Source organism: Erinaceus europaeus, chromosome 14 (genome assembly GCF_950295315.1).
Source record: "Erinaceus europaeus chromosome 14, mEriEur2.1, whole genome shotgun sequence".
NCBI lineage: Eukaryota > Metazoa > Chordata > Mammalia > Eulipotyphla > Erinaceidae > Erinaceus > Erinaceus europaeus.
Genome location: NC_080175.1, coordinates 14,191,251 through 14,204,454, shown reverse-complemented (window position 1 = coordinate 14,204,454; position 13,204 = coordinate 14,191,251). Strand labels below are relative to the sequence as shown.

The window sequence follows — 13,204 nt, the reverse complement described above, 5'->3', positions numbered from 1 at the left end:
TTTTTTTTTTTTTGGCCATTGATTTCTACCCCTGTAAGTTATAGTGGTTGGTTCAAATTCAGTGTCGTAGCAAGTAAGAGGCTTTTAGCTGGAACTTCTGAATATCTACAGTCCTATGAGAATTTAGGAAGAGTTTTGAGCCTTCTGAGAAAGACTTCCTGTGTCTGATTCTAGGGTCTGTTGTGAATTGCCTCTTTGCATGTATTCCATCTCTGGAAACATGAAAGTTTTCATTCTGGGGTCACCCTGTTCACTGTCTCTAGGAGAGAGGAAGTGACAGCACAGAGCTGTGCCTTTCTGCCATACGCACCTCGCTCACAAGCTTGTTCACGCTCTGAGCCCGCTTGAGAACCAAGTTGTCTTGGGCAGGGAGGGAGTGGTAGTGTGCTGCTCCTTTCATCTTGTTGAAGTCCTGCCTGTATTTGATCTGAAAGAAGAAACACACAGAGGGTCCTGAGTTGCTGTGTTCATGCTCCCTATGAGAATTCAATTCAAAATTACACCACATCTCATGTTAACACTTAATAGAATTTTCTGGGGAAGAAAAATCCACATCTATTTTTCCCACTACCTCTATAAGTCACTTCCTCCCTTCTATACTAACATCTTATTGGCGCTTTGAGTAATTTTTTGTGCTCTGATTCTGCATGAAGGTCTTAAGGTGGTTTTACCAAAAGGTATGCCCCATTCTGTGTCAGTGTCATTTGTCATTTAGCCTGTTAACTGCGTATCTTTCACTTTCCCACTTATGGAAAAAAGTATGTGCAATGAGAAGACTGAAAATAACTGGACAGGAGAGAGCAAGGAACTAAAAGTTGGGCTTCTGATTATAGGCCAAGTTCAGCCTGGCATGTTCACTTTCCAATGTGGGTGTCACTTTACCAAGTTTAATTATAGCCTGTCTTTCAGGGACAACCAGGTGGCTAATACTTAGCAAATAAAAATCATTTTACTCATTAGGCTACTCCCAATTTGATCATCACTACAATTATTTTAATTCGACATTCCCAGAAAGAGTTCAATTTCTGGGTGGATTTTTCGAGAAGTTACTCCCAGCCCCTCCTTATCCGCTTGGACCAGCGTTTGCACTTGCTTCAACTGACCTCAAGTGAGCCATGCTTGTACCTGCCAATCTCCTTTGAAGCAGACAAAAGGGGGGCGAACAGTCTGAATAAACAAAACCAATGTCCACAATGTGGGCAAAAATTGAGGCCTCACATTCTATCATCTCTCTGCTCTGATAAATACTTGTGTGGCTTTAGTCAGCAAGGTCTTCAGGATCTCCTTTATCCTCTGTTGCTGGGGCTTTGTGGGGCACCTCAGCTGATACTTACATCACTAATAAGTTCATTGGCTTTCTTGGCATTCTGATAGGCTGGCGTGATCATGGCCGGGAAGCTGCCCTTTCCTCGCTGCTCATCCTCCTCTTCTAGGTAACCCTGCTGGGTCAATCAGAAACTCTAATCAGATATGATTACCGTTAGATACTAGAACACGTGTTGTTACAGTCATGTATTATAATATTAATGCACTGCATATTAATATTATTCCATTGACTATATTGCGATTCATCTCCAAATGGTGGGAGTAGCATGGTGAGAAAAACACCTTGGAAAGAATAGCACTGATCTGTTCTACAGCCTGTGACTATAGAGACCAGTCCACATTAGTCATCACAGTGGTCACATCAGGCATAGTGCCATGGGGTTATTTGTAGTCTGGAGGCAGGCCTACTTGCTAATGTCTGGCACACCGACAGTACCAAATAAATGGTAGTTGGTGACATTATCAGCATCATCTTATTTCCATCGTGTAATCGAGACACTCCACCAGCCTCATGGCCTACATGTGATGGAATTTTCCTTTCTTCACAGACACTAGGAAAATCTATCTGTCTTCTGGTAACTTCAAACACTACCTTTTTCTTTGATAGATCTATGCAAAAAGCCTATCAGCACCCCAAATACTGTCTCCCCCAGTGACATATGCCATTTACTAAGAAAGAGAACATTCTGGAATTGTCTGAAATTTTTAGATTTGAGCAGAGAAAAATCATTTCTGAAGTTGCTCTGAATAGTAGAAAATGATCTGAAATGAGACTGACTGTAGACTGCAAAGTATTAGAGTCTAAGTCTTGACTCTTCCCTCCCACCTCCCCACACACTTGCTCACTCCAAAAAGGAAAATCTCAGTTCTTGTGGACTTGTCCTCACATCACTTGATTCACTTCACATCCAACCAGATGCTACCTTCACCCTGGGGAACTCTTCCCTCATTCTCAGTCCTGACTCAGGTCAACTACTTCCTCCACTATATTCCCAAGACATTTTGCAACAGATCTGGAACAAACTTGAGTGTACCTTCCTGCCCTCATGACTGCACCTACCCTCCTCTCAAGCAGGGTCTTGTCTGCTTTGGACCAAGGTGCAGAGTCTGACACACAGTTTCCTCAGTGAAACAGCTGGGTCAAATTAGAATGTTCCAACTTCAGTTTCTATCTAGTCATTTTAACAGTAAAGCCTAAGTTCTCCTATGCACTTGACTGCAAGAATGTTCTGAACCAGACATAATAAGCAAAAACAAAAGTTAACCAATAGAGTTTAAAGAAAGTTTGTAAATTCTCTGGTAATCCCATCTTGTCCATTCCGCTCTGTGGTTTGGCATCGATTTATAACTTTAACTTCTCTGCTTATAGACACATGTTGTGTCTGTGTGAATCTTTGAGTGAAGTACTTAATCCTACTGAAGAGCTGACTGACTACAGATTGTAAGTTAAATTTGTGGCACAGTCTCTTAACCTGAAAATCAGCTGCTCATTAAAAAGGAGAACAAATCATTCAGTATTTTTCTTCACAATTTATCAAGCATGTTTATTATGAAAGATTTCTCCTCTAGCTTCAATTTGCTCATACAACCACTTGCAGTCACAGCAACTTTCTGCTCCACAGTTGTTAGACCCACAGGCAGGACAAGCATAGAAGCATCCTCAACAGTCTTCATTGAGACAGTCATAGAAGTTCATTCCAGTGAAAACCAGGAGACCTTGGTTACCATAGACTTTACTCTTTGCTAGAATCACTTGTCTGTCTGAACTAGCAGTTGCATTTTTTTTTTTTTTTTGTGAGCCTTCTTTTTTCTCTTTTACCAGTTTCTGGAGCAAATTCTGGTTTTGGATTTGCAAATTGTAAGGACCTCAAAGTCTTAGCAGTTCTTCTACCTGAATCTGGTTTTCTCCCCCTGACAGTCTTCAGAATCTATATCTACACTTCCATTGATGACCTGTGTACACTTTGGACAAAGTTTCTAGCCAGGTACAAGCTGACTCTGAAATTTTACACTCAGAAAAGTAGCATCATCTAAGTCAATTACATTCTTTTTTTTTCTGTTAGATCCTTGTATGTGTTAAATGGGTCACAACATGACTTCTGCAGACCCTCAAATCTGTCAATGTAAATTTTTGCATGATGGAAGCAAGTTGTATTATTTCCAGAAAGCGCCATTCCAGTTCTGAGTTGAAGTAAAAGCATATCATTTAATTATAATTCTTGCAAAGTCTTGAAACCTGTGTGATGAGTATAGTAGGCTTTATGGCACTCATTTGTGGTGCAGAGTTGGACTCCAACTGAGCATGGATCCATCACCCTTAACTTCTAGTAATTTCCTTCTATTTAATTTTGTCTACAAATCTCTGTTGTGGGTCATCCAAGGGTACTTATCTGTACTGCTCCCTGTTCAGTATTTGAAGCACTATGGATATTTTCACAGTTAATCGGACTGTCTACCTGCTTCTCTCTCGTCCCTCCGCTCATGCCCTGGCCAGTCCTACTAAGTCATATAGCCAAATGCCACACCCACAAAGGCCTCTTGCCAGCTGCTAGTGCTACTGTCACACAATACCCACTTTTATTCTTGCACTTGTTATTACCATGACTGGAGAATTCCATCAGCATGTCCCAATTATCAAGAACCACCTATCATACTAGGAAATTATGCTTCATTATGTGTATAGACATCAATTATAATTTGCATACTTGTGTTATAACTACTGGTTGATAGGACTGTCCGAACATAGAGAACGTGTTTCCCAAATATAGAAGCCAAATACTTTTATCATCGTAATAGAGAAGGTCAGAAGTACTGCCATGTCATTATGGTATTTGTGTCTGTCTTAACTTTTTGTTGTTAATATTGTGCCAGGAATCAGAGACCCACACATACAAGGCACTGCACCCTATTACTGACCCACTTCCCTAACCTCCCAAATACTTTAATGAAACTGGTTTTTAAAGGCTGACCTGGGCCCTCTAAACAACATATTTAAGATGGGAAAGCAATACAATGGTTTTTCTTTTTAATTGTGTTTAAAGCCCTAAGAGACCAAATCAACTTATTGGGGCCAGTGGTGACACACCTGGAAAAGTGCACACATTAATGTGTTTAGAGACCTGGGTTCATTAACATCAAGGGGAGAAGCTTCACAAGTAGTGCAGCGACGATGCAGGTGTTTCACTTTTCTGGTTTTCTCTCTCTCTATTCCTCTGTCTCTCATCATCAATCAAGAAAAAAATTAATTAAAATATAACAGAATTTAATAAAATGGTATTTTTTATTTAAAACCAAATATTCTTGCCCAGCAAGACATATGCAAGACATATGCAAAAAGGAATCACACTTCAATTTTATACACATCTTAATAGTCCCTGAATGTGTACCTAAGATAAGCAACTAGCTTTTCAAAAGAGAAAGAAGAGTTTCTTTTATAAATTGTGTTGAACAAATTAAGTATGCTTAGAATCTACTTACTTTCAAAATTTAAATTGTCCAATTAAGAAAAGTCACCAACTATGCTCATTGAATCTGGGCTTCTATAGGTCTTTCAATATTCTCTACTTACAGCTACAGGAATAATCTTCCCTCCCCAACCTCACACAAACAAACACCATGTGCCTATCACCAGAAAACAGAGGATTGTGCAAATAAAAACTAGCTTGTAGGGAGTCGGGTGGTGGTGCAGCAGGTTAAGTACACGTGGCGCAAAGCACAAGGACCAGCATAAGAATCTCAGTTTGAGCCCCCGGCTCCCCACCTGCAGGGGAGTTTTTCACAAGAGGTGAAGCAGGTCTGCAGGTGTCTATCTTTTTCTCCCCCTCTCTGTCTTCCCCTCCTATCTCCATTTCTCTCTAATCTATCCAACAACAACAACATCAATAACTACAACAATAAAAAGCAAAGGCAACAAAAGGGAATAAATAAATAAATAAAATTATTTTAAAAATTTAAAAACTAGCTTGTAATTATCATCACAATTATTTTATCCCCTGCCACATGCACATAAACACACACTCACACACACACACACACACACACACACACACACACATATCATATCCTTTAGTTCATATATACGGTATAGCTCATTTGTGAAATAAAATTGGAGGAAAGGTTGACATTTTGGTATGCTGATTTATCTACTCAGTAAATGCTCACTATTTTTCCAGACATACATTTTGATCTCTTTCATGCTTATGTTGTAATGGGGAGAAGTAGCCAGTATTAAATCTTGAGACTGTTCTCAAACAGAGTAGACTTCAGTATTTATGAGGATGATAATTGCTTGGCAAACTTTCATTGCTCCTTTATTTTACAAAAGAAAAGTACTTGGGATCTACTTACATAAGGGAGTCAAGTTGAACCCTAAATAATTATTTGCTTCTTTCTGGCTATCTTCCATAAACAAGGCAAAGATAAACCACAACCCAGGCCCTGACTAAATGGCCATAGGCTGGGCCACTGGTTAGAAACTTCTTCCCAGAAGTTATTCTATCACATACCTGGCCATACCGGTCCTCACATTCCTTTGCCAACATGCCCTCAGCTCCAGTAGCTGGACCAGTCACTCCCTTCATTTCTCTATGATATTGTTGATGGTACCTCACCTATTTGAAGGGAAAGCACAAACCCAGCACAGTTAGCCTGCTGTGCACAGAGACTGAAAGTGTAAACCATGAATGTCTAATAGAATTTTTCTAGCTTTAGTGCAGGGAGTATGGTTCAGACATTAAAAAGGCCACAACATGAATGAGAGATTGTTCACCCAGGGGAGTCTACACCATATAAGGAACAAGATTCCAGGTTTAAGCCCACATGGAAGCATCATAGCACTGGGTGGGGGCTCTGAAGATGGTGGATCAGTGCTGTGATGTCTTTCTCCTCTCTGTGTGTCTGTCTGTCCTTCCCCCATCTCTCTCTTTCTGTCTCTTTAAAATAAAGAATAGGGGAAAAGATGGTCTTAGGAGTAAGGGTACTGCACATGCATGAGATTCCAAAGGAAGGAAGGATGGAAGGAAGGAGAGGAGAGAGAAAGAAGAAGGAGGAGGAGGTGGAGGGGAAGAGTGGGGAGGAGGGGGGAAAAGAATGAGGAAAAGGAGGAGGAGGAGAAGGAGAAGGAGAAAGAGAAGAATGACTGCCAAGTCACTATCCTAGTAAAACTGATTGAAATCTATGAAGGAGAAGCTCTTTCTAGGTCCACAGATCACTCAAGAGTTAGCAGAATGTTCTACCAGGCCTGACTTCCTACTTCCTCCCCTAACACCACAGCATTATGTGGACACTTACATCACTTGCCAGCTCATTGGCTCTTTTGGCAATCTGATATGCAGGTGTGATCATAGCAGGGAAACTACCCTTCCCTCTCTGCTGCTCACAGTCCTCTGTGTATCTCACCTGAAAAAATAAATAAATAAAACATCACAAACCATTTTCGACTACTCACCCTGCATATCCCTGTCACAGCCTTTATGGCAATGTATTTGACTGACTGTTCAAGGGACCATGTGCCTTTTATTTACCTTTTTTTTTTTATTATTATTATTATTTACAATACCCAGCAAAGTGCCTGGCACATGGAGACATTCTGTGGAGTATAGCACATGTTTGTGAACCAGCTGGTGTGGGCCAGGTAGCTGATCTAGGCAGAAGAATAATGCTTCCATCTTTGAGAAAGTACTAATCAAATTTGGGAGATAAGAGAGGCTCACTACCCTACCCAAAGCAGATGGAAGTCAATTTTTAAGCTGAACTTGGACTTGTGCTTCAACCTCCTAATCAGAACACTAAGTTCTTGATCTTACTATGCTATGAGAAGCTGAGTTACTAAAGGTCAAGTGATAAAAGATCTTTAGAAATTATGTCCTATAATTTGCAGTTTCTAAGAGAGAATTCTTTTGGGTTAACCAGATACATCTTGTTGGTTCCACATACTATCTATAGTGGGTTTTTTTCTCTAAAAAATAGTTTTCAAAAGGATGAGTATGGGATGATCTCATTCATAGATAGAAGTTGAAAAACAAGATTAGAAGGGAAAACACTAAGCAGAACTTGGACTGGAATTGGTGTATTGCACCAAAGTAAACGACTGGGGTAGAATGGAAGGTTCAGGTCCTGGAACATAATGGCAGAGGAGGACCTAGTAAGGGTTGCATTGTTATGTGGAATTGTTATGCATGTACAAAATACTTTTTTTTTTTTTACTGTTGACTGTAAACCATTAACCTGCAATAAAGAAATTAAAAAAAATAATGTTTTCCATAAGGTTTGACTAACTGGACTCAAATATCCTTAGAATGTTTTTCCTGGCTCCCAGGTTAGACTGAGGCCCCTTATACATTCCTCCTCCCTCCCCTTCTAATTAAGAAAAAAAACAAAACAGGGAATCCTGAAGGACAAGCACAAGTCTTGGTCACCGTCATTCCTTACATCACTTTGAAGCTGTCCCCCTGTCCTGGCCCGAAGCAGCTCAGGAGTATCAGCCACCGTGGTGAACCTGGAGATGCGTTCATCATGGCCCCTCTTGTACTCCACCTGTCAACAAGACAGCAGAGAGTCAGCATCAGAGCCACCAGCCTCTATGAGCCCTCTCTGCAAGCTCCTGGAGCTATGTCACTGACCTACACTCAACACGAGCCTGTGGCAAGTCTTCATGACTTGCTTTACAGGCTCCATTTCAAAGGTATTAAAACTAATGTAAGTAGAATGCCAAGCACTGCTACACATGAGCAAATATAAAATCACTCTGTCTCTGTAACAATCACATGAAGCAGGACCATTTTTTCTCCTCCATATAGAAGTATACATAGAGGAAAATTATATATATAATGTAGATTATAATGTAATATCATACATATATATATATATATATATATATATATATATATATATATATATATATATGTGTGTGTGTGTATTTCCCCCCTGGGATTTTTTTTCATTCAGATAGTGAGAGACAGAGGGAGCAATACCACTGCACCAGCGCATGCTCTGGGCCACTGCACCTCCCAGATGTCCAAGTCTATGAAATATTGTCCCAAATTTAGACTCCACTATCCCAGGTCCAAAAATCCGTTTATATATATATATATATATATATATATATATATATATATATATATATATATTAGGGGGTCAGGCAGTAGTGCAGTGGGTTAAGCGCAGGTGGCGCAAAGTGCAAGGACCGGCATAAGGATCCCAGTTCAAACCCCCGGTTCCCCACCTGCAGGGAAGTCGCTTCACAGGCAATGAAGCAGGTCTGCAGGTGTCTGTCTTTCTCTCCCCCTCTCTGTCTTGTCCTCCTTTCTCCATTTTTCTCTGTCCTATCCAACAACTACAACAATAATAACTACAACAACAATAAAAAAAAAACAAGGGCAACAAAAGGGAAAATAAATTAAAAAAACTAAAAAAACATTTACTTATTTGTTTGTTTGTTTAGGATAGAGACAGAAATCAAGAAGGATAGGAGAAAAAGACCTGCAGCACTGCTCACCTCTCATGAAACTCTGACCTCTGCAGGTGGGGACAAGGAGCTTGAAAACCAGATCCTTGTACATTTCAACACATACTTTCTATCTGATGCATCACCACTTGGTCCCAAAAATCTAAGTTCTTTCTGTTGTTGTTGTCCTTTCTTTAATTTCCACCAGGGTTAAGCTTGGTGCCAGCACTATGAATACACCACTCCCAGCAGCCATTCCCCACCACTACTTTTTTAAACATTTTTATTTAACAGGACAGAGAGAAATTGAGAAAGTAGAGAGAAATAGAGAGAGTGGCAGAAAGATAGACACCTGCAGACCTGCTTCACCGTTCCTGAAGCATGTGGGGGTGGGGCTCGAGCCTGGGTCCTTATGCATTGTAATTTGTACATTCAGTCATATATATGTACCATCATCCAGCCTCCAAAACCTAAATTCTTAAGTAACAAGCTACACCACTCTTTAAAAGGGTCTTCCATCTACTTCATTAAAGTCAGTGTCCTTAATGCTACAATGACCTCAAAAATGTATTTGGCTCAGTTTCTAAGTAAATCACATGGTCTTCTCTCCATTCATTGTTCATGGCTCAACTGAGGCACAGAGGATAAGTGACAGGAAAAAGGTGAGACTACAGATTTCTCCAGGAGACTTCACTAATAGTACCTACTATGCTGCCCCACAGCAGTCTCTTAGTGAATGTTTTTCAGCGTCCTGAGAGTTCATTAAGATAAAAGTTAGCATAATCGCCGGTGAACGGACATTAAGACACTCACTTGGCTGGCCAGCTGGTTGGCTTTCTTGGCCCGCTGGTAAGCAGGTGTGATCATGGCTGGAAAGCTCCCCTTACCCTTCGGCTGCTCATAGTCTTCTGTAAATTCCTGCTGGTCAAAACCAACATCAGTGGATGAGCCAATACGTCAGATGGGAAACTGATACAATGTCAATAGCAACAACTGATACCAGGGGACCCCAGCTTCCTCAGAGTAATACTAGGCTCTTGTCCACCCATAGATAAAGATTTGACCATATACATTGCTATAATGACGTGTGAAGGATTTTTATTACTGGGAAAGAGGGATAGTTGAAAGCAGGTCTAGGAGAGCATTCAGTAAGGCTACTCTGCCCCGCAGCTAACCTGCAGTATTAAGGACTAGCATAGGGTGTCTTCTTTCAGATTTCTTCTCACTGTTCAGCTCTCACGGTGGTGCTGAGGACCAAGCCCCAGACCTTGGTGCTTCAGCCATAAGAGTCAAGAGTCATTTCGTGTAATCATTATGCTATCTTCCCAGCTCATACTCAGATTTGTTTGTTTTTTTCTTTCTTTGTTCCCCTTGTTCAAGATGTCTCCTGAAGCAAGGGCCTGTGGAGCATGTAATCTTTCCTCCTCTTAGTGAAGGCTTGTCAATTTTGCCTTGTTCCCTGTGTGGCAACTCTAGTCAGGCAGTTAATTCTACAGGTTCTTGGAGTAGAGTAGCAGGCAGTAATGATTTCTAATAATCAGCAGAACCCACACTTCTGAACACACTTAGAAAATAGACACTTAGAAAATATTTCAGCTGTCTGGAATAAAGTTAAAGCTGTTATTCAACTGGTGATTTGAAAAATACTTTTGATACAAAACAAATCACATTTTTAGTGTCAAAGAATTTACTTATATCATATTATATGGAAACTGATATAACACAGTGTATCATAATCCCTTTGATAGAAAGGCTTGTATGATAAAGCAAAAATTAGTAACTAGGATTCTTTCCTGGAACTCCTTCAATAGATTGGGAATAAATAGTGGCTATTTTTATTGCTATTAAAGCAAGTTCTAGGGGCCAGGTGGTAGTGCACCTGATTAAGCACTCACATGACAGTGCACAAGGACAGAGATTCAAACCCTGGGCCCCAGCTGCAGGGGGATAAGTTTCATGAGTGGTGAAGCAGGGTTGCAGGTGTCTCTCTGTCTCTCTCCTTCTCTGTCTTCCCCTCCCTCTCAATTTCTCTCTGTCTCTATCCAATAATAAATAAATAAATAAAAATATTTAAAATAAATTCTATATTTTATTTTTACTTTACTTGGTAGGACAGAAAAAAAAGAGAAAGAAAGGGGATGGAGAGGGAGAGAGTCAACACTACTTCACTGCTAGTGAAACTTTCTCCTCTAGGTGGAGACTGGGGACTTGAACCTGGCTCTTTCCCTATGGTAACAAGTGGACTTAACCTGGTGTGCTACCACCCAGTCCTTATATTTTACTTTAAAGTATATATGATGATTACGTTCCTTAATGAGACATAGCACCTGAGTATTTGTTTCTGCTGTTTTCTTCTTATTTGTAAAAGAAAAATTCATTAAAGGCCAATCATATTCCAGAGGTTTCTATGAAGTCTACACACATGGAGAGGACTAGAAGGCTCAGTGTACCAAAGCAGGAGGAGTGTCAGGGCTGGGTGTGTGTTCTCATTCTTTCTTCATCAAAGATCACAAGTATGGTCTAGGCTTGTTATATAATTTCCAGATTTTTGTAAGTAACAAATTTCTACCTTTTTCAAGTTTCCCCTTGGTGACTACCTACAGGAATCTTGCTATTATAAGAGACCTAAATACTGGCCTTGGTGATAATTGCTGTAGCATAAGCTAATAATTAACTATGACTTTTGACCCAGCCAGTTCACCTGAGAATCTAAAAACTACCTTTCCTAAGAACCTCTGCAGATCTAAGAACCTTTGCATGATCCAATGCAATCATGCAAAGCTTCACCCAGGTGAATCACAAAAGAGGACCTGCAGGGGAGTTGCTTCACAGGCGGTGAAGCAGGTCTGCAGGTGTCTATCTTTCTCTCCGCCTCTCTGTCTTCCCCTCCTCTCTCCATTTCTCTCTGTCCTAACAACAATGACAACAACAATAACGACAACAATAATAATAATTTTAAAAAGGGCAACAAAAGGGGAAAAAACAAGCTAAGCAAATTTGGATGGCTCATCATGGACAACTGGAGTGATAACTCCTCCCTCTTTTCCTGCCCTCAATCCCCAGGCACACTTTTTTAAGTTAATGGAATAAATAGCCTTGCTGGCCCTCTCTCACTCTCTGGCAACCTGTGCTAGAATGTCACCCTCTTTTTGGAGGTGTCTGGTGAAGTATCTTTCTCCCTATTCCTCGTCTTTCTATTTAACTCTTGGTGTGTCTTCCTGGATACTTCTCCAGTTCTGACACCATGCTGATGATCGAATTTCCCTCCAGGACATGTCCATTCCATGTCTTACTTAACAAAACTCCAATCCATTTACTTCTCCTCCTCTCGTCATCCCCCCCTTGACCTTGTCTGCTGGCTTATTCACATTGACCTGTGACTTTGCACTCCCTACCACCACGTCAGGTCATATGACTATGTTAACGACTTTAAAAGGGGGAAGTGCTTGCTTATGGGAAACTTACCAGGGCCCAAATAGTTTCTAGTTTATTAGCATTATTAAAATAATTAAACAAGAATAAATTACAAACGAATTACTAAAACACTTTCTAGGATCCTTACCTCACCGAGAGACTTTCGAGCTTCAATCATCCTTACGATTTCAGGGTCAGGCAGATTTCCTAGGCACCAAGAATTCTCTTCTCCATAGCCACTCCAATAGGCTCTCTATAAAGGAAGCACAAAAAAACTTACAAACGCACACCTCACACTCACATCTTTAGCTGGTAACAAAGTAAGAAATGCCTACCTACTCCATAGTCCCAGTAACACTCAAGATAGAAATTGGGGCTGGGGAGATAAAATAATGGTTATGCAAAAAGGCTTTTATGCCTGAGGCTCTGAAGCCCCAGGTTTAATCCCCCAGCACCAGGACAGTGCTCTGGCCTCTTTCTGTATCTCTCTCATTAAAAAAAAACAAACAAAAGGTAAACTCCTATTGCATTGGTGAACGGTGGGTCTCAGCTTACCAGAAAGTCCATTTCTTCAAACTGGTAGCCTAAAACCCTAAGTATTTCAGTTTCTGAGATTTACTTTGATGATAGAAAAGTTCAAAAATGTGATTTAGTATTTTTCTTATTTTAATTTGTCATCAGGGTTATTGCTGGGGTGCAGTAGATGGATAAGTCCATAATTCCCAGCAGTCAATTTCTTTTATAGAGTGTGAGAGACAGAAAGAGAAAAAGAGGGAAAGAGAAACACATGAAACACGTTTTCATTGTTCATGACGTTTTCTCATGGTAGCTGGGACCTGAGGCTTGAACTCATCGTGTAATGTTGAGGGTTGTACTGGGTGAGACACCATTGGGCTCTGACTTAACATTTTTCTGATCATGGTTGCACCAAAATCAGATAATTGTTCTGCACATGCAATCTAGAATCACTCCATATTACTAAGAAAAGCGGCAAGTACATGACATTTGGGTTATACAGGG

The 13,204-nt window shown here is 40.4% G+C and overlaps 1 protein-coding gene and 1 pseudogene across 19 annotated transcripts in view; both read right to left on the bottom strand.

Annotated features, from left to right (window-relative positions):
* NRAP (nebulin related anchoring protein) overlaps window positions 1-13,204 on the bottom strand; it is a 100,423-nt gene that overhangs the window by 73,583 nt on the left and 13,636 nt on the right. For 7 of the 19 annotated variants that reach the window (XM_060171255.1, XM_060171264.1, XM_060171266.1 and 4 more), the window contains 7 exons: window positions 12,333-12,437; window positions 9,584-9,691; window positions 7,756-7,860; window positions 6,616-6,723; window positions 5,832-5,936; window positions 1,335-1,442; window positions 311-427 (listed from right to left, as the gene is read on the bottom strand). In XM_060171255.1, the coding sequence (XP_060027238.1) occupies window positions 311-427; window positions 1,335-1,442; window positions 5,832-5,936; window positions 6,616-6,723; window positions 7,756-7,860; window positions 9,584-9,691; window positions 12,333-12,437 (756 nt within the window). The remainder of the gene's footprint in view (window positions 1-310; window positions 428-1,334; window positions 1,443-5,831; window positions 5,937-6,615; window positions 6,724-7,755; window positions 7,861-9,583; window positions 9,692-12,332; window positions 12,438-13,204) is intronic. The other 12 variants (XM_007519976.3, XM_007519977.3, XM_060171256.1 and 9 more) reach the window with 9 other exon arrangements.
* Window positions 2,637-3,884, bottom strand: LOC103110801 (ARL14 effector protein-like; annotated as a pseudogene).